Source organism: Gloeophyllum trabeum, assembly GCF_000344685.1.
Source record: "Gloeophyllum trabeum ATCC 11539 unplaced genomic scaffold GLOTRscaffold_00003, whole genome shotgun sequence".
NCBI lineage: Eukaryota > Fungi > Basidiomycota > Agaricomycetes > Gloeophyllales > Gloeophyllaceae > Gloeophyllum > Gloeophyllum trabeum.
The window spans coordinates 1,631,493-1,650,124 of record NW_006920412.1 but is presented as its reverse complement, the minus strand read 5'-3'; the positions used below and the strand labels follow the sequence as shown (position 1 = coordinate 1,650,124).

General features: G+C 53.4%; 8 protein-coding genes across 8 annotated transcripts; 7 read left to right on the top strand and 1 right to left on the bottom strand.

The window, feature by feature from the left end:
- Window positions 1-191: 191 nt before the first annotated feature.
- On the top strand, window positions 192-921 carry GLOTRDRAFT_72383 (uncharacterized protein). Its single transcript, XM_007865272.1, has 3 exons — window positions 192-253; window positions 314-450; window positions 516-921. Exons 2-3 carry the CDS (start codon window positions 343-345, stop codon window positions 636-638), a joined length of 231 nt encoding a protein of 76 aa, XP_007863463.1. The 5' UTR covers window positions 192-253; window positions 314-342; the 3' UTR covers window positions 639-921.
- Window positions 922-1,061: 140 nt separating this feature from the next.
- GLOTRDRAFT_72380 (aspartate amino-transferase) lies at window positions 1,062-3,260 on the top strand. The gene is made up of 10 exons (XM_007865271.1): window positions 1,062-1,120; window positions 1,173-1,233; window positions 1,356-1,405; window positions 1,482-1,518; window positions 1,596-1,713; window positions 1,797-2,046; window positions 2,152-2,489; window positions 2,576-2,728; window positions 2,793-2,962; window positions 3,019-3,260. The coding sequence occupies exons 3-10, from the start codon at window positions 1,396-1,398 to the stop codon at window positions 3,173-3,175; spliced, it is 1,233 nt and encodes a 410-aa protein (XP_007863462.1). The 5' UTR covers window positions 1,062-1,120; window positions 1,173-1,233; window positions 1,356-1,395; the 3' UTR covers window positions 3,176-3,260.
- A 516-nt stretch (window positions 3,261-3,776) lies between these two features.
- Window positions 3,777-8,017, top strand: GLOTRDRAFT_136966 (ARM repeat-containing protein). Its single transcript, XM_007865270.1, has 11 exons — window positions 3,777-3,865; window positions 3,923-3,935; window positions 3,997-4,462; window positions 4,520-4,623; window positions 4,676-4,737; window positions 4,805-5,804; window positions 5,862-6,010; window positions 6,069-6,935; window positions 6,988-7,094; window positions 7,146-7,297; window positions 7,350-8,017. Coding segments are annotated over exons 2-11 (3,126 nt in total). The 5' UTR covers window positions 3,777-3,865; window positions 3,923-3,934; the 3' UTR covers window positions 7,568-8,017.
- Window positions 8,018-8,256: 239 nt separating this feature from the next.
- GLOTRDRAFT_136965 (uncharacterized protein) lies at window positions 8,257-9,936 on the top strand. The gene is made up of 7 exons (XM_007865269.1): window positions 8,257-8,441; window positions 8,495-8,575; window positions 8,628-8,688; window positions 8,744-8,835; window positions 8,890-8,943; window positions 9,000-9,074; window positions 9,123-9,936. The coding sequence occupies exons 1-7, from the start codon at window positions 8,396-8,398 to the stop codon at window positions 9,788-9,790; spliced, it is 1,077 nt and encodes a 358-aa protein (XP_007863460.1). The 5' UTR covers window positions 8,257-8,395; the 3' UTR covers window positions 9,791-9,936.
- Window positions 9,937-10,490: 554 nt separating this feature from the next.
- Window positions 10,491-11,837, top strand: GLOTRDRAFT_126704 (uncharacterized protein; the record flags this gene model as incomplete). The annotated part of the gene is made up of 6 exons (XM_007865268.1): window positions 10,491-10,539; window positions 10,608-10,688; window positions 10,750-10,810; window positions 10,870-10,961; window positions 11,014-11,136; window positions 11,197-11,837. 6 exons carry the CDS (start codon window positions 10,491-10,493, stop codon window positions 11,835-11,837), a joined length of 1,047 nt encoding a protein of 348 aa, XP_007863459.1.
- An 83-nt stretch (window positions 11,838-11,920) lies between these two features.
- On the bottom strand, window positions 11,921-12,857 carry GLOTRDRAFT_114681 (uncharacterized protein; the record flags this gene model as incomplete). The annotated part of the gene is made up of 3 exons (XM_007865267.1): window positions 11,921-12,210; window positions 12,272-12,620; window positions 12,711-12,857. 3 exons carry the CDS (start codon window positions 12,855-12,857, stop codon window positions 12,044-12,046), a joined length of 663 nt encoding a protein of 220 aa, XP_007863458.1. The 3' UTR covers window positions 11,921-12,043.
- A 2,023-nt stretch (window positions 12,858-14,880) lies between these two features.
- On the top strand, window positions 14,881-15,489 carry GLOTRDRAFT_110074 (uncharacterized protein). Its single transcript, XM_007865266.1, has one exon. It carries the CDS (start codon window positions 14,896-14,898, stop codon window positions 15,244-15,246), a length of 351 nt encoding a protein of 116 aa, XP_007863457.1. The 5' UTR covers window positions 14,881-14,895; the 3' UTR covers window positions 15,247-15,489.
- A 161-nt stretch (window positions 15,490-15,650) lies between these two features.
- GLOTRDRAFT_72373 (uncharacterized protein) lies at window positions 15,651-16,554 on the top strand. Its single transcript, XM_007865265.1, has 3 exons — window positions 15,651-15,913; window positions 15,965-16,167; window positions 16,224-16,554. Exons 1-3 carry the CDS (start codon window positions 15,658-15,660, stop codon window positions 16,431-16,433), a joined length of 669 nt encoding a protein of 222 aa, XP_007863456.1. The 5' UTR covers window positions 15,651-15,657; the 3' UTR covers window positions 16,434-16,554.
- Window positions 16,555-18,632: the final 2,078 nt, after the last annotated feature.

Here is an 18,632-nt window from a genome sequence, read left to right as displayed (position 1 = left end):
CAGGCGGAACTCTTTGGCAGAGGCCACGTTGTTTTGTTGGCACCGCCAATTGCCAATGGCAGCGGGGCGGCTTCGGCTGCGAGAGAGGATCTCAGATCGACCTCATTATGTCACGTGACCCAACCTAAGAGGGCTGACGCGTCCCTCCCAGTGCTCCCTATATAAGCCTCCGCTCCCGCTCGCCTTCCGGTACGTCCCACCTTATCTGCAACTCACTCTCCGACACTGTCCGCCCCCTCTCCAGCTTAGCCTTGTGAGTTGTCGCCTTCGTCGCCATCTTCCCAGCACATACTGACTCCGTCCTCGTCGTCAGACTCCCACTCTCACGTACTTACGAACGTCATGGCTGGCAAGAAGCGCTGTCAATTCACCGCCGAGCAACAGTGCAACTCCGCTGCACTCCGTCTCGTTGGCTCATGCCCGCACTGCAGACATGAGTTCTGCGGCAACGTACGTTGGCACCCCATTAACGCCGCTGGAATTTGCCACTAACTTCGCATCCTTCCTCCTATTAGCACCGCCTCCCAGAACATCATAACTGCACCAACTTGCAGGACTGCAGACAGCAGGCTTTCGAGCGCAACAAGGCTAAGCTGGAGAGCGAGCGGACGGTGGCCCCCAAGATGGCCATGGCATGATGACCCTTCACCACTCCCCCATTTATCCCCCATCTACCCGTCATCATCCCGTCCCACCATAGCCTGCTAATCAGGCCTTTAGTGACTGCAGACCATATCTCGGACACATACATACCACCATTTATCACGACTATCTTCATGTATCAAGTTGTATTTCTCCTCATCCAGGATTATAGAGTCACGGTATAATATTACACGGCATATTGTGCGGGTTGTGTACACCTTATGTTTTGGACATTGCAGCTGTCGTTTGCCAGCGTTCATAAGAGCATAGCATGTGTCCAGTCATATGAAATGGATGCGCTCTGGATGGGCGGTATTGAGGTCGCGGCACTTGAGCGGCACAGTTAGATTGTGATCCTGATTGCGGGGTGTGCCCAGATCGATTCTCCGCATAAATAAGGTGACTCCAGTACAGTGTCGCGTTCCCCATCCGTTGCTGTCCCTCGACCCATTCCACAACCGGGAACGCTGTGATAGTAGTGAGATTTTGGACTCCTTCCTTCCGTTGCTGCTCATACTTACGACCGACAGGCGCCAAAGCATTTATCACGTGTGCCGGGTCCGCCACCAGCACTTGATATCAAGCTAGCCCGTAAGTCATCATCAGTTGTATACCGTTCATCCCATTAATTGTGCGCCTTCTTGTCCGTTGAACAAATACGCACCCCGCCTGTCTTTTGGTTCCGTCCCTCGATCGCGTATGGCAACGCCCAGGATCAAGCAGGTCTTGAACCACGTATCTGGCAAGAAAGAGATGGCAGCAGGTAGGATCAGCCGGATTAGTACCAGGCACCTTGGTTAGGGTTTGCTGATGTGCGATTGGTTCGTTGGGATTGGTAGAAACTTGGGATAACGTTCCGCTGGCCCCCCCGGACAGGTTCGCAATTTCTTTCATCCGCTGTGCCCCATACCCCGGCTTCACTCACGGAGGCATCGCTGATCTATTTGTTGCAGTATCTTCCAGCTTACTGCCGCTTACAAGGCAGATCCTTTCCCTCAGAAGGTTAATCTGGGGGTGGGAGCTTACAGAGATGACGATAACAAGCCTTGGGTGCTGCCCGTGGTCCAAAAGGTACGTACCGAGCCTTCGCGGGAGCATTCCCAAAATACCTCCTTGTACGTGTTGATCTTGGGCTCTGGTGCACCCTGGTCTAGGCGAACGAGATTCTGCTCAAGGACCCTAACGTCGACCACGAATACCTCCCCATCCTCGGTCTCCCGGAGTACACGTCTGCAGCTGCCAAGTTGATTCTGGGTGCTGATTCTCCAGCGTTGCGAGAGGGTAGAGCCGTCAGCGCGCAGACGATTTCAGGGACAGGCGCGAACCATCTTGGTGCACTATTTTTAAGCCGCTTTTATTCGTGGGATGGGCCGAAGCAGGTTTATCTCAGTAATCCGACGTGGGGTAAGTTGGACCACTCCGATCCCTCCGGAGCCTTCGCTTCTCTATGGATCTCCAGTCGTCGGAAATGAAATGAGGCACTGACTCTTTTCATTTGTGTGCCTGCAGTGAACCACTACCAAATATTCCGTAACGTGGGCATAGAGCCGCTCAACTACCCGTACTATGACCCCAAAACGATTGGCTTGGACTTCGAGGGCTTTCTGAACAGCCTGCGAACTGCGACGCCACGTTCCGTCTTCTTGCTGCACGCGTGTGCGCACAATCCCACTGGTGTCGACCCTACGCATGAGCAATGGGAGAAGATTGCAGATATCATCGTGGAGAAGAAGCACTATGTATTCTTTGATTGCGCGTATCAAGGTTTTGCCAGTGGTGATCTAGACCGGGATGCTAGTGCTGTGCGGTACTTTGTGGAGAGAGGTATTTCATTGCTAGTCTGCCAGGTATGTCACCGCTTCATCTATGAAATCTCATTGGCGTCTTTCATTATGCGGAATTGGCTGATGGTATGTGTATTTGCACTCGTCAGAGCTTTGCCAAGAACGCCGGACTGTACGGCGAGCGTGTGGGTGCACTCCATGTTGTTACCCCCACGAAGGAGGCAGCAGACCGTGTGCGGAGTCAGCTGGCGGTCCTGCAGCGGAGCGAGATCAGTAATCCTCCGGCCTACGGTGCGCGATTGGTATGTAGGCGTGCGCGATGACGATGTCCGGAGCAGTTCTGAACCAGACGCCGGGACTCCATAGATCGCACTCATCCTAAACGACCCGGGACTGTTCGAAGAATGGAAGAGAGACATCAAGACGATGTCGGGACGTATCATTGATATGCGCAAGGAGCTGCACCGACTGTTGAGCCACGAGCTGAAGACGCCAGGGAACTGGGATCATATAATCAATCAGATTGGGATGTTCAGGTTTGTGGAGCAACAGGGTTTCTGACGCGCTGACTTACGGACGTCGAACACGGCAGTTTCACCGGCATTAACGCCACGCAGTCGAAGGCACTCACGGAGAAGGCGCATATTTATCTTACGACGAACGGGCGGATTTCGATGGCGGGGCTGAACAGCAAGAACATCAGGTACTTTGCGGAGAACCTGGACAAGGTGGTGAGGGGCGAATTGTAGTGTCACGGGTGTATCATGACTGGCTGTTGTACTGCGACTGTTGTAATAGACTGTGTATGATCGCAAGGCTGGGTTAGTCGCTGTCAGATAAACAAGGGAGAGATCGCTGATCGGCGGTCGCGGACCATGGTCCCCGCGCGTCCAGGCGCCGCGCCGCGCAAGGTCCGGCAGGCACCGATGGCGGGCTGAATGGTACCGCAGAGGGACGCGGCGGACCTCGGGGGATTGGGTTGTGATCCGAGGACGGGGCAGAAGGCGCGAAGACGGTGACGTCACGGACAGCCTAGACCATGTGGGCAGGAGAGTATACTTAACCTCCGGCTCCTCTCCGAGATTTGTCTGTTTTGTTCTGCTAGTAATTTTCTGCAAAACACTTGTCTTGTTGCGCCGCCAGCTGCCCCGCCTCGCCCGCTGCCCTCCAATTAATTCTTCCGCTCGCAGCTGCCACAAGCCACAATCCGCCGCTTTGTTCCTCGCCCGCCCGTCTGCTGCTCTTGCGCGTTGTACTTGTGGTGTCAGTCACTAAGCGACCGAATACCGGAACTCGTCTTGCGCCTGCAACGAGTTGATGCCAGCCTGCCGCCCGCTCGTCCGCTCGGCAGCAATCTATAACACCCCCTACTGCTCTTGCGTCACTCGCACCCCCCTCCTCTAACCCAGCGGCCTTTTCCGCCGTTTTCCATTCCTCGTGTGAGTTGCTCAGCTGACTTGTCATGCCTTGCTGCTCAACTACTAGCGCTTCTTAAGGACGCGCCTAGGAGTTCGTTTTCGTGCTCTTCTCTTCCATACACCGCGCGTATTGACTTGTATGGGTGCTGCAGTGTCCGTCATTGACCCGACCCCGCTTTACAACAATTTTATCCACCCCGAGCCTGCCGCTCCACGGCACGATTTCCCAAAGCCGTCCATCAAGCCGCCGCTTTCCCAGCTCGCCTTGCCTGATTCGGGCCCTTCCACTAGACCGCCATCACCCCCGCCGATGTATGGCATGCTACCCTCTATTCCCTCCCATGTAAACGCTGGATACGACGAACAACACCCCTCCCCCTCCTTCTCGACGCGTCCTCCATCCCCTTTTCACGAGCGCCCTCCCGGCAATCCTTTCAATACATCTCATCGTACTGATTTTAGCATCGAGATCCCCTCTCCAGGGAATCCAGAACGAGCACCTCCTCCGGATGCCATTCCTAACCCTGATGAAGGCCAGGACTTGGCCTTTGACGATGAATCACTCAGCGCGCTAGAGAAAATCTATTTATTAGCACGTAGCGGTGCCGCATTCCACAGGAAAGTCGCTTAAGCAATATTCATGTGCCCCTTTCTAACGTTCCGTTCTTCTAGCAGGATATATATATCTCACGCCTTAATTGAGTTCCTACAGGAAGTCGCCCCTCGAGAAGCTGTAGACTTTGTTCTACCTCTCTTAAGCAATCTTGCCACTGATCAAGGTATGTCGATGGCAGTAAAAGTGGTTGACCTCATCCCAACGTCCTTCGTTAGAGGAGTCCGTCAAGGAAGCCCTCGCTTGCGAGTTGGTGCCCATCATGTGGTGGTTTATTTCCGTACGTTCATCACTCTGTGCCTCAGAAGTAGGACTGACGCTGGGATCATTGATCGTGCGCATGGCAGAACTGCCGAGTAGTTGAGGCCGAACCGGATTACGAGACAGACGAACCTCTAATCCCCGTGGCTGCCTTCACACCCATCCTTGGGACTCTGCTTTTGAGCCCGAACCGACTGGTAGGAGCCCCTGCTAGAGCCGCTGTCGTGGATATTTTAGCACGTCTGCGGACGGCGCACGATTCGGCTGACAATGGCTTGCTCGGGAACGTGGAGAGGCAGCTCTTCGAGCGCGAGCTGTTGCATCAAGTCGTTATTGGCATGAGCAGACTGGATCAGGAGGGTGAACAGAGTCTGTCGGAGGACGAAGACGACCGCCCAGAAGTTTGGTGGACCGCACCTAGCACGCCTGCTAACCCGGAGTTATTTGCCGGTAACAAAGGCACGGATGCTAGCGTGAACCCGTATTTCCCTGCACTGTCAGACGTTCCCGAGGAGTCTGCCTCACCATCACCTCCGTCTTCAGCTGCGGATTCCCCACAGTCGACACCGTCATCTGGAACACCAACGCCTCTTGCAAGTGCAAGGTCTAATCCTCTCGATAAAGTTTCCGCTGCCTTGTCCCAAGCAGCGGGGACTTCCTCGCCTTCCTCCATCTCCTCCGGATCCTCAGCCTCTTCTCAATCGTCTCAAAGTCTCACACCTGACCTGTCTCCCGCCAGCGGAATGTCAGCTCCTTCGCCAACCTCCCCTCCCGAACCCGTCTCTCCCATTCAAAATGCTGCGCTCGCCTCTCCGCAGGTAAGAGAACATGACGTGGTCGGGCCTAGTACGGAGTCATCCGACTCATGGCTGTCGGGCATTTCTCCGGATGATATGCCGGAGATACACATGCCAGATAAGTTCGCTGGAGGGAAAGATCAACACGCTGGGCAGATGGGCGTCGCCCTGGAGGAAGATGACGCCGATACTCCCTCTGACCTCACAGATCTGGAAACAGATGCCGGGGAACAAGCTGCTGTAGGCAAGGTCTCCAGCATGAGCTTGATGGCTGCTCTCTCTGCTACTTGTGAGTATTTCGATTGTAGTGGCTTCATAGTAGTCTCACTGTGACGCTGCTTCGTAGGCTCGTTAGATGAGGACATCCAGGCTGCCTTTGTCAAAGAGGTCGGTAGGGTCGGTCGCGATCCGATATACTGGGTCAGGAGGGAAGCATCATTCGCTTTGGGTGCTCTCGCCAAGGTTGTACCGTTGGAGATTGTCATAACCTCACTGGTACGTCATGTTTTTGGAGTATACCTCTGCTCGGGTGTGACGCTCATCGGTAATCCAGCTCCCACTATTCGAGTCACTATGCGTTGACTCCGAATGGCACGTACGCCATTCCGCAATATTTGCTTTGCCGGGCCTGTTATCTCGATTGCCTCCCACGCAGCGTCGCTTGTTGGCACTCAAGACGATACCACCCTTGGCTCGAGACCCCGAAGGCCCGGTCCGGTCAGGGTTACTCGAGGCGCTCGGAGAAGTGATATATACTTTCCATAACGACAAGGACGGGCCACCCGACGAATTATTGGACCTATTTCTTGGCAGGAAAGCGAATGATAGCCGGCAGAAGAGGCGCAATACGACACCATCAGCCAAAACTACGCCGAGATCACCGTGGGTCACTGACCCGGGAGATTTTATCCTACTAGGAGACGACCCAGCTCGCCTACTCATATGCGCATTCAATTTCCCTGCGGTGGCGCTCACTCTCGGACGTGCTCGTTGGGGTGAACTCCGCGAGTCTTACGTTGCGCTAGCCAAAGACCCAACACCGAGGGTGCGGAAGACACTTGCTGCCAGTGTCGGCGAGATAGCCAAGATCATTGGGCCTGAGCACTCGAAACGGGATCTTGTGCCGTTATGGCTCGAGTGCATCAAGGGCAGCGATAGCGAGGTGCGGCTTAAAGCCGCCGAGAGCCTGGAGACTTTTGTGGGTGCCCTCGGGCGGCCTGAGAGAGTCGTTGTCGTTCAGACCCTGCAGCAAGCCTGGTCTTCGGGCGCATTGCGGGGTTGGCGGGAGAGGGACGTTGCTGCCCACACCCTCCAGGCTCTTCTGGGGCTTATCGCGGATACTCCTGGTCTTCTCCGGTCGTTGTTGAAGCTTGGGCTGCAAGACGATGTCGCAGCTGTGCGTGCCGCGGCAGTATCTTCCGTACGTCCACTTTCATTATGTTATACATCCGCCATCCTAATTGCAATTGTAGGTACCCGCTTACTTCCGTGTGTTCTCGCAACGCCGGGATATTCTGGAAAGTCTGAGCGAGGATATTCGGCAACTCGCCTCCTCTTCGACCTTCAGGAAACGTAATACGTGCGTATGAATATCACAGGAGTCGTGGCGTAGACTGACTTGGACCTGCAGGTACATCTCGTGCCAGGAAGCCTTGGTCCTTTCGGACGCTGGTCCGACCCTCATCACGGACACTGAGCTCTGGAGGACACTGGCAACCTTGGCAAAGGACAACGTTGTCGACGTCAGGATAGGAGTGTCTCGGCTTGTGCGCCTCATCGTAGGTGTGTATTTGAGAATAATTTATGTTGCTTCTCCCTCTAATTCCAGGTTTAGAAAAGTTCTTTCAGACTTCGCGGCCGTTACCCAATGAGGTTTCGGACGTCATAACCCACTTAAAGGTGGACCAGTCTCGCGAAGTTCGCGCTTTCGCCCCAGAGATGTCCCAATCTCGATTATCGCTAGCGGAGGCAAGACCACCATCGTCCGAGACAACCGCCACCATCTTCTCTCGACCACCTCCATCTAGTTGGGACGCCGGCCACTCCTTATGAACGGCATGGTCTCTTGGATGATTGCGGCCTCCCTTTCGTGCGGATATCACGGTTTGTTCCATTGCAATACCGCGCACGGTTGGGATGCCCGCCGTTTAGAGGGCCGACACCACTTCGATATTGCCGGAGCTTTCATCAGAAGTTGCTCTCTGTTTGCTCTCTTCGTGACTGGTGCCCGCACTTAGCATGCTATTCCGACTATCCACCGCACCACCGTTAGCTGAAGTTCGCCTACAGATATATTTATCTTTCTTGCATGAGGACCTCGCATTATATCTCAATCACTGTATCTCACTGATGCTGTAGTATTACGTTCTCCGTTCAAGTCTAATTATTGTTATTCATCGCTCGCTTGTATGTATAGACGAGTTAATCCAGCTTCGACATTGTAGAAGATCCACCTGTATACTGTAGAGTAGGAAATATAACAGCCCAGGACCTGCAGTTTTCATCGTACAACCCATGAAGCGACGTAAGGGATCGTCTCGCATCATTCCATTCAGAGCATACTCAACGATATACGATGGGCGCTAGAAAGACAATGACATAGTGTGCAGTGATATATAATGTGCAGCCTCCACAACAAATACCGTTCTAAGAGCCCTTTGGAAGCCCAATTAGGTACAATCGTACACGCTGCAACACCGCCATGCTTGGATCTTTGATACCAATCTGCGAGAGCCCCTGCTAGCGTGGCCAAATACAAATACCCAGTTATAGCAAGGTTGTAACTACCGCAGAACCTCACGACGTCCGTCCAGTGCGTCCACGACCAAAACGCCCCTCCTTTCCACCGCGGGCTGGCTCCTTCCTCTCTCTCCATTCTTCATGATGATGAGGTCTCTCATTCTGTATCTCCGCGGCCTGGTGTTCGGTAAAGTCCCCTTTATGCAACGCTTTACCGTGGCTCTAACGTGCAGGTGGCAGGTCTTTTCATCGTTTGCAATGCCATCATCTGTAGCGTGGCCGTCTGGCACCTGGGCCTCGCGCAGACAGTTTCCTACAATCGTGAGCACGCACAACTGTCAACGCCATATTGTCGTACTTATGAATGGACTAGCACCGGTGGATATTTACCTCATTTTCTTGGGCGCTTTTGGTCTCCTGTTCATCTTTGCGATGTAAGTGCGAACCTATTCGGAGTGGCATGCGCGCCCCTAACCATAGCGTATGTAGTATCTGGGTCGATATAATTCGCAAGAATGCTGTAACAAGTCATGTCTGGTTTGAGTGCTTATGGGTTGGTTTGTTTTGGGTGTTGGATCTCGGTATGTTCGCCGGATTGCTCTTGTGGAACTGTTGGCTTATTTTTCGCCACTCAGCTGCCACTGCTGCACTCTCAGCTTCTGCGCCTACTGTCATGTGTTCCCCAGATGGTACATTTACGACGTCAGTCTTCTTTCATTGCACTTATAGGCATTTGCCATTACAGTGAAGCTTGTGGTGCCTCAAGCCTGCACAGCGACTCGAGTACTCGTCGGTTTTACGTGGCTGTCTATGATCATTAGTATGTCTAATCTCGCGCTTCTGAGACAATCCTTGACGCTTGTCGTAGCCCTCATCTATGTGGTAGCTCTCACAATCCTGGCTGTGGTGCATCAAAAACAAAGTACGGACGTGTGGCACACTGGGGTTCGCGTATTTTGTTGGTTCGGGGCACATGAACATCTTGATAGCCGTGCTGGAACGCCGGTGCGTGGGACAGGGCCAGGTGCCATGGTTGCTCCGCAACCTCGTCCCGCAGGCCTTCTGCCCATTTCCGCTCGGTTTGCTCGCAGTCCCATCGACGGTTCGGAAAAGGACCCTGAAAGCGCAATATCAAGCGTATCACATGTGGCCCAACTTCCCCATGTCCAACGTCAGAGCACGCAGCCTCTGGTTGCTTCGTTGTATCCGCAACAAGTGGTCAAGAACCTGCCTCCTGCTGCTTTGCCCCAGCCTGCGCCAAAGGCTTCTGCGACGCGGTCAACGTCGCCGCCTCCTTTGGGAGAGTGGCCTCGAGCGGACATCCTCAGTCGACCTCGCGATACGGGGAGAAAGCGGAGTCAGCAGTCGGTGACGACGCAGCCTCCAGCCCCTGTTCCGACGTCGCCGCTCCCTCAAAGGCCGAGAGGTTCGAGATCACGATCGAGCTCAGGGGAGATACGTCGGCCTCCTCCTTTGGACCTCACCAACATTAGTTTCTTCCGGAATATTGACGAGCGGATTCAAAATCGGGCATAGACTGGATCTGCTGAGCAGAGACTGTATGAGTATGTAGTGTATCCTGTACGAGTAGCATGACCAGCTTTGTATCCTCCTTCTAGTGATAGTATGGGGCTTATGAAAGATGGTGTAGCATAACTGTACAATTTGACAATTTGACGAACATTGACTTCGACTCTGCTGCGAGCCCCTCCGTATAATCACGTTGGGCAACGAAGGGCCTCCGATCGAACGCCCAGGCATTGGTAGCCGAGGATTGCCTTTCTGGGAATCAACGCCAGCGTACGAGTGGTGGCAGTGCAGCTCTACCACTGCTCAGCCTTACTATAAGCAGCGACCTGCGGGACCGTCGGCAACCCTCGTCCCCACCATAGACGGCACTCGGGGCAGTCAATGCGGGCATTTACAAGAGGTATTGTATTCAGAGGACGATTATTGTATCGTTATACAAGTCACAATAAGGACATGAATTGAGTTCTCATTGTCATTGTTCTCTATACGCATTGCACTGCCACCCCCAAGTGTCCAGTGGTCACTTAATTACCCGACGTCAGGCGTTGTGGCAGACCTCGGTCTGTGGCCATCCTCTAGATTTCCTATTTCTTTGCCGGGCCTTCGTTCTCTTCCTCTCTTCCTTCATAACTTATCGGGTGGCAGAGCCATTACGACTTCAACGACTATCCTGTATCCCTAAGACTCTACATCATTGGCTTCCGTAATGGCTACGATCCGGAATCCTTTCGTCGTTGCTCGCTGTGTATTTTTTGGTGAGCGTTTCTCTCGGGCTCCCGAATATCCCCATGGATTGACTTACCCCCTTTTCCGTTTCGCATAGCCATGATTATCTACCTCAACGTGATAGCGCTCATTCTCGCCGCTCTGGACACTGGGATTCTCGTCCACCACGACCTTCATGGTACATCTCTTTCCGTACACGTCTCGCTGCCAGTTTGACTAACTTATCCGCTATGCCACAGTGCCAGGTGCACCTGTATTTATTATAATCAATAGCTGCGCTCTGTCTTTCTTCTCGTTTTTGTGAGTACCTCTAAATATCAGTATCGCTGAGGGATTGAAGCTGACAACGATCGCAACAGCGCCTTTGCAGAACTCTTTGCGGCGAATGCGCGTACTGCCCAAATCAAGTTCGAATGCGCGTGGACTGTCATCCTGAGTATTATGCAGCTCGGTAGGTCGCCGCGAGACAGTTCGATGATACGATTCTGAGACCCGAATTGCAGCTGCTAGTATTGATGCCACCGTGAACGGCCCGCCAGTCTTCTGTCGGATGGATACATCCAAGTGGGCTGTCTGTGCTTCATCCTCCATTCTCGTCCCGACTACGTGGCTGGCGTGCGGTGCTTGTAAGTCAATTCCTCTGGGGAGTGGTGGCATGGATAGCTAACACATGCATACCCTATTAGTGCTCTCCTACTGTCTTCTCCTTATTGGTGTTACGGTCGCCCACTACAGGGAACATTCCGCCATTTGGTCTGCCAGTGTCTACCAAGTACCATGGTTCCAATCCAAGCCCACAAACATGGCCAGGCTCATCCTGCCTTCAACTGTCAAGGATCTGCCACCTTTGCCCATTCGGACCAACTCAGACGCTTCGTCCTTCTCGTCGAGGTCCCGGTACTCGCAGTCAACCGGTCTTCGTGCCGCGCGATCATTCGCGACCGACTCGGAGAAGCAAGAATCTTTTGGACCGGTGTCATTCTATAACATGGGCAAGAACGAGACGTTCGACCGGCCTGCATGGGCAAAGCGCAACGAGACTCGGCGTGGTCTGGACGCGCCCTTCGTGGTCTTCCGCAAGGAGCGTGAAGAGGAGGAGACGTCGTCCACTGCTGCTACTGAAGACAGGCCGGTTGTAGCCACTGCCGGCTCACGATTCCTGGAGCTCCTCCAGGAACCAAAGGCGTCCAGTCGGGTGGATAAGAAGACGGGAGACACGAAGCCTCTTGCGTTTCCCCAGACAGTGTACAATCCTGACGAGCCGATCCCTCTGCCACATCGTTCGCAGTGGGTTCGGGCGGACCAAGCTGGCAAAGGCGGGAAGTAGCCGACTGCAGCAGTATAGACATGGGCGCATGATGCAGACGTCACGTTCTTTTCATGAAACTCTCGTAAATGCCTACCTTACCATCCGGGCTAATTTTTTTGTATTATTAGGGTCGATATCTGCGTGTGTATATTGCGATTACGAATGTATCATAATCAAATAGAAGTGTTTTCTTTCATCCACGGTTACGATGTAAGGTGCATGGGTTACTCAGACTCCGTTCGGCTTTCCAAAGAAGCTATTCGTGCCCTAAGAGTGGCATTTTCGGCTCGCAAGTCAGCCAGCGTTGTCAGCGCTTCATTTAACCTGCTCCGTGTCTCCTGCAGGTCCTTGACTGTGTCTTCTTGGATCTCACCGGCCCCGACGGCAATTCCTGAGGTACGGCCCACCTATGGTGAGATACATATCAAGCTAGAAGGATAATCAAGGTTTACCTCCGACAAGCTTGACAAGCCGCCACAGACGGAGAATGATCAGGAGACCCGCTAGCTCTCTTTCCCTTCCTCTGAGGACGACTTCTAGAACGAAGGTCACGATGATTACAATTGCATCAAAGAGATGCAGGGTGGAATGTGTAACGCCTGTGAGCGGGTAGTAATACTTGAGGCCGAACGCGCATAGGGCAAGTGGAATTTCGATTAGGAAGAAGGTGGTGATAGCGAGGGAGATGTGGGATAAGACGTCGAGCCAGAGGGGCGCGTCAGGGCCTTCCGGTGGGATACAACCCGGTGATAGAAAGCTGTAGACAAGGTCTGCGAGCACGCAAGTGGCGTCTATGGCGATCTATTCAAGGGAAATGCAAATCGGTTGGAACATGAAGGGGCCTGCAGGCGTGCGGGAACGCAGTAAACATATACTCGCCAACGTAATGACCGCCTTGTGGAAGGCCGGGGACTCGAGGAATTCGCCCAGTCTCGCACGCCAGTCAGAGGGTTTCTCTCGCCTGTCGTCGCGGACGACGTCCCCGCTTTCGACGTCGGGCTCGTACTGAGACGAAAGCAGCGGCTGCTGTTCTGACATGGGCAGGAGGGCGATGAGAGAGGATACGGCGTCAGGCTGCTGCGACTGGAGGCTGCCATTGTGGACGCGTCCAGAAATAGAATAGAGTAGGACCAATTCCGCTCATCTCCTCGATCACGATGTGCTCGATGCCGTTTGGTTGGCAACAACTGGTTGCTATCTCTTCGAGGCATTTGTCGCTTGACTCGAGGCCTCTCACGTCGAGTATCTTGGGCAGCGGTGGCGGACGAAGGCTGACTTGGACGTGACCGGTATGAGATGCCCCTGCTGCCGGATTCTTACAGGTGTACTGTATCGTGTACAAGCGTGTACACAGTCGATAATGCGAAATAGATCAGGGGCAACCATAGCTTCTTTTCTCGTACAGCACTGACCGATCCCGCAATGACGGGATCTCCTGAAATACAATGTCCTTTCCCTTCTCCCACTTCCACCTTTCGACCTTCTTCCTCTGACTGGCTCAGTTCCTCTGGATCCTCGTCTTCTCGAGCGCGGGCCTTGAAGGTGCTGGAGTAGGATCCTTTTCTTTTCGTTCGATTCTCTGGTTTCTTTGGTTGGTTATCGGTCTTGCTTCGATGCACCCGTGGTACATCTACAAGAGGGCGCGAGTCGTTCATTTCTGTGAGTTGTATCAGATCTGACCAAAGCTTCTCTGACCATATACGCCCACTAGCTTTGACCGCAATTCTTAGTGCGGCATGGGCTATATTGGTGTCGGTCTTCACGGCTATGTCATGGGGGATGTTCATGAAGATGGGTCGTACGTGCTCTAACTCTATTATCATAGCGTATGATTGACAGCAAGTCCGTCTAGGTGGAATCATTATAGGTCTAATATCCCTGAGTGGAGGTACAGCACTGCTACTCTTTCTCATGTGAGTATTCTGAGCTCTCGTCCACCATGACCCCTCACGAGCTAGCGATCCCGCAAGGATGATTTCGGGCTACTTCTATAAATGGGAGGTTGTGCGTCTCTTACTTTTGGTAGGCTTGCATGCTGGTAAGAGCATGTCTGTTAGACAACCGTCCGTCCACGCTAATGCTATCACCAGCTGGTGCTGTCCTGATCACCACACTGGGCTCCGGATTTCCCTGTAGCGCGTCCGGTAAGGTGGAGTCACGCGGTCGGCATGTTATTTTATTGACATGTTACAGGCAATAACTGTCAGGCGGTGCACCTCATTGTTATGGTCGGTCAGTGGGCCATAACCGGTCTCCGTAAGTGAGATATATATATTTTCAGACTCAAGGAATTAACGTGCGCTGGACTGCTGTAGTTGTCTTGTATGCTATGTTCCTCCCCGTGATCCCGTATATTCCTAGACCGGAGAAGAAAGATTACCTAGCTGAGGCAAAAGCTGCATCCGCCTCCCGTGGCCGGCATGCTCCCCACTCGTCCGTTGACTCGGGGTCAACCTTGATAGACGAAGAGAAGGGGATAGCGGACGGAATGGTGGGCGAACGAATGTACCTAGAGGTCCCGGGTTTGCAGGCAACCCTGCAAGTGTCCACGGTGAATGGGCCCCGGCCAATGGCCAGTAATGGAAGTATGAGCTCGGTATACTCGACGGACACTGGGAAGACGACGCCCAGCATGAAGTCTCCGACAACGGAGACCAATACGAGCAGGAGACCTGATCCTCCAGCATCGAGCGCACCCAGAGTCCAGTTTTCTACTCCCCCGACTCCCCGTGTTCGCCTGCCAGCTAGTCCCACTGCCAATCTAATGGCCGGCAGGCCTATGTCCCAACCGTACAACGTCCTGCCAAGGCTCAACACTGTTCCTCCCAGGTCCAGTTCGATTCACATAACCTATCCGGCAAGGTATGGGCAAGGTCAGATCCCGCCCTTGCCTCAGGGTGCTGCGAACATCAAGCCCGCTCCGCGGTCTGTGATACCTCCCACCATCATGCCGTTCGTCGCAAAGCCTCCTCCCGCTGCCACTAATCCTAGTGGTAACATGGCAGGCATAGGTGCCCAGAGGATGCGTTCCATGAACGATAGATCCGCCCCGCAACGTCCGCCGCCGCTTCGTTCTATGACCATGGGAGCGCAGCCTCCGCCACTCGGCTTCAGGCAGGACATTTACGCCCCTGAACTATCCGCGCCGTTCTACGCAGGCCGTCCTCCCCCACTGCCAGCTGGCGCTATGCGCCCCAACCCGCCGAACGCACAGCAATGGAATATCCAGGGAGGCCCCGCGGATATCCGGCGGTTCCGCTCGACGCCAAATCAGGGCGGGAGCTACAGTGATTCTGAGTCGGGGCAGGGGGTGCGTCGGGTCCCCAGGACGCCTGCAGCGGCGAGGAGACCCGGGAGCGTAGCTGCTGTCGATCCTGCTGCATGGGCGCGACTTGTCTTGGACGCGGCGAATGGGAATAGGATTTAGTCATAATAGAGCATGATCTTTCACGACCTCGGACTTTGCTGGGATATAGGACCCAGTTGTACACATGGACTCTTGTCGCATGATGCTGGGTAGTTGCTTGCGTTGATCTGTCCCGAGAGGGATTTAGCTTAGCATGTATATTTGTAGTCTCTTTGTTGCGCTGCCCTGGCTTTGCAACAGAAGCGGTAGCTATCGCAATATCGTGTGGTTGGCAATGCAAATGTATAACATGCTCAGATTGTAGTGTGGCTTGCGGCATCCGCCACAATTGCCACAAAGGACTCGATCGCCCTGACGTCATCATGCTTGAGCCAAACCGCGTCCGAGTAGGGGCGTTAAATGCTGACGAACGTGGACGGACCCAGCTCCGTTTCTCCTCTTGTCTCGTTACACTCCCAGCACTGACGAAACATGTCTTTATCGCTAGCTGCCTCACTGAGCCGGCCTTTCCGAGCCAGCCCTCTTGGCATTAAGCATAGCCTTGCGCAATCCTGCAGTAAACGGCCTCTTTGCACATTCAGCCCTCGGTTTAACCCCCCGTTTGCAACCCATGCATCCAGACCAACCTCCCTGACAAAAAGCGCGCGACCACTGATTGCCGCGACGCTGGGTATTGGTGGAGTGGGACTAGGATTGTCAGTCTTTTCGAAACCCATCTACTGCGAACGTATGTGCTCGGCATAAATCCTTGGGCCCCGATTTAACCCATAGTACGTAGCGCCCACGCCTAAGACGGCGGACCTACCACCTAATGTCGCGGAGGCATCGTCGACGGACCCGTATCCTCCACCGCCCAAGTCTGTCCTGAACGTGTACGAACTCACGTTTGGTACCGTTGCGGGTATCTGCGCCGGCGTCTTCGTCAAGAAAGGAGCCAGATTCGTCGCGTTCATGCTGGGAGGCGTCTTCGTCCTGCTTCAGGTGAGCGAGCTTGGGCCAAGTATAGGCGGCTTCGAACTCTTAACGTGATCGTGCAGTATCTTGGATCTCTTTCCGTCTTGCGGGTGAACTGGTCAAGGGTAGGGTCGCGCTTCGAGAACCTGTTCTATACCACGGATGCGACGGGGGTTAAGAAGCCGCCGAGCGTGTATTCCCTCTGGAAGTGGCTGGTGGATTTCTTGACTGCTGATTTCCAGCCGAGAGCCTCGTTCCTTGCAGGGCTGGCGTTAGGTCTAAGAATCGGTTAGATATATTTGTAGATCCTGAAAGTTATGATTTTGTAGCCATCATACGCGATACACGCACATCTTACGTGAATATGAGAGCAAGAGCAGATGAAGCCGTCTGCCAGACAAAGCAGGCGATCCGAAGTGATCAGAGGTTCACGTAATCTCAGCAGCATAAGCTTGTAGCCACGCGAGAACGATCGAACTTTTTCTTGACTGCCCGATTTGGTCAACGGAGGACTCTCAGAGGACCCCAGGCTCCTAAACCATCCGTCCTTAGCGTTCTCGCTCCTCCTTTACTAGGCGCACGTGCAGTGTTATATAATACAAATCTATTTTTAATTTATTACCGGATACAGAACGAACAAGAGGAGGAGAACGCTATAGGACGGCTGGCACAAATGTCCTCGCCGAGATCCCCGAGGCTGACTAAGCGGACGGTGGCTGAAGCCTTTCACCAGCGGTCGGCGGGCCTTCACGCAACCATTTACAACTTATTACCTTGGGATTTACCGCTCGGTGTACTTTATAGTAATGTAAAAATGTCCTAACTGAATGGTATACTCATGCAATGGTTATCAGTAGTACTGAAGGCTGAATATCCGGCTGAAGAGGCATAACGGCTATAGACAAGCCCCTCTGAGTGTCAGAGGTATACCAAAGGTATTTGCATTGGTCTTGAACTATTTTAGCACCCGTCTATATGTGTTCTGCGTGAGCTCAACGAGGTAGGTGTCGAGACGCTCTCTACATCGCCCGCCAACCGCTGGTGAAAGGCTTCAGCCACCGTCCGCTTAGTCAGCCTCGGGGATCTCGGCGAGGACATTTGTGCCAGCCGTCCTATAGCGTTCTCCTCCTCTTGTTCGTTCTGTATCCGGTAATAAATTAAAAATAGATTTGTATTATATAACACTGCATGTTCGCCCTAGTAAAGGAGGAGCGAGAACGCTAAGGACGGATGGTTTAGGAGCCTGAGAGGACCCCTGAAAATACCGATAGATGCCGGTGCCAGTCCGGACAAAAATCGCGGTCTCGAGCCCTCCATGCCAGACGCCATCCCGGTTTTACAGTCCGGACACCGGTCATGACCGAGCTACCATGCCGGTTACAGTCCGGACACGGCTGTGTGGCAAGTTGGCAACGGACTGGCCCAATGTATTTACCCTTTGTAGTACATGTATTTTAACCCAATTATGGCTGAGGTTTGTCCCAACCTGTCATTGTGTACCGTCGCGTAGCCTCGTGTAGCCCTTGTTTGCACTGTGATATATAGTTTCTAGTATGTTCTGGACTCGGATGGGGAGGAGGATGGTTGATGGGAGTGGGCGGCCATCGTGAATTCTGTCGCTTTATTGATTGCATTCGAGTCCTAGTACGATTACTGATACATTGTACAGTGTTCTAATGAGTTGATAGGCGAGAAAACCTTTTTTTCTGTTTTTTTTCAGACGCCGGTGCATTAGTCCGGACAAAAATCGGCCCCTTCGGGAGGCCGGTATTTTATCCGGACAAAAATGCGGGGGGGAGCCTCAGACAATCCAGACATGGAAATTTTGAGTCTCGCACCGGCATTTATCAGTATTTTCAGGGTCCTACTCTCAGCTATCGAGCGGTAACTCGAGCTCAACGCTCTCTGACGCTCCCCGGATCCCCTAATACTTCTTCCAAGACATGGGTCGTCGCGCTAAGAATAAGCAGGGTCCGCCTGCGCCGCTCGCGGAAGTTGCTGGCGACAACGAGGCCAGGAGACCGTCGGCGAAGAAATTGGGAAAGCGGAAGGCAGAGCCGGAGCAGGAGAGTCGTCCCGGAAAGAAATTAAGGGAAGGAAAAGAGACCACAGCGAAGGGGAGTCCGAAAAAGAGTGTCAGTTTTGCAAGTCAGAAAAAGTCCGAGGGGAAGAAGGGGAAGACGGTGAATGGCAAATCTGAAAGTAAGAAGAGCAAGGTGGTGGAGGAGAGCGACGGGGAGGGGAGTTGTGCTGGATGGGAAGACGTGGATGAAGAAGACGATGTCAAGGCTGAAGCCAAGTACGTCCCTGTCAAGTTGCTGCAGTAGCTTCAATATTCTGACTCTATAACAGGGCTCTTTTTAATGACAGCGACGACGATGATGCAGGCAGCGCCTACGAAGGCGAATGGGAGGAGTTGGAGATGGAGGGTGAAGCAGAAGAGTAAGTCCATATCACATCAATGTTCCCTGTTGTAGACTCTTACAACCCTT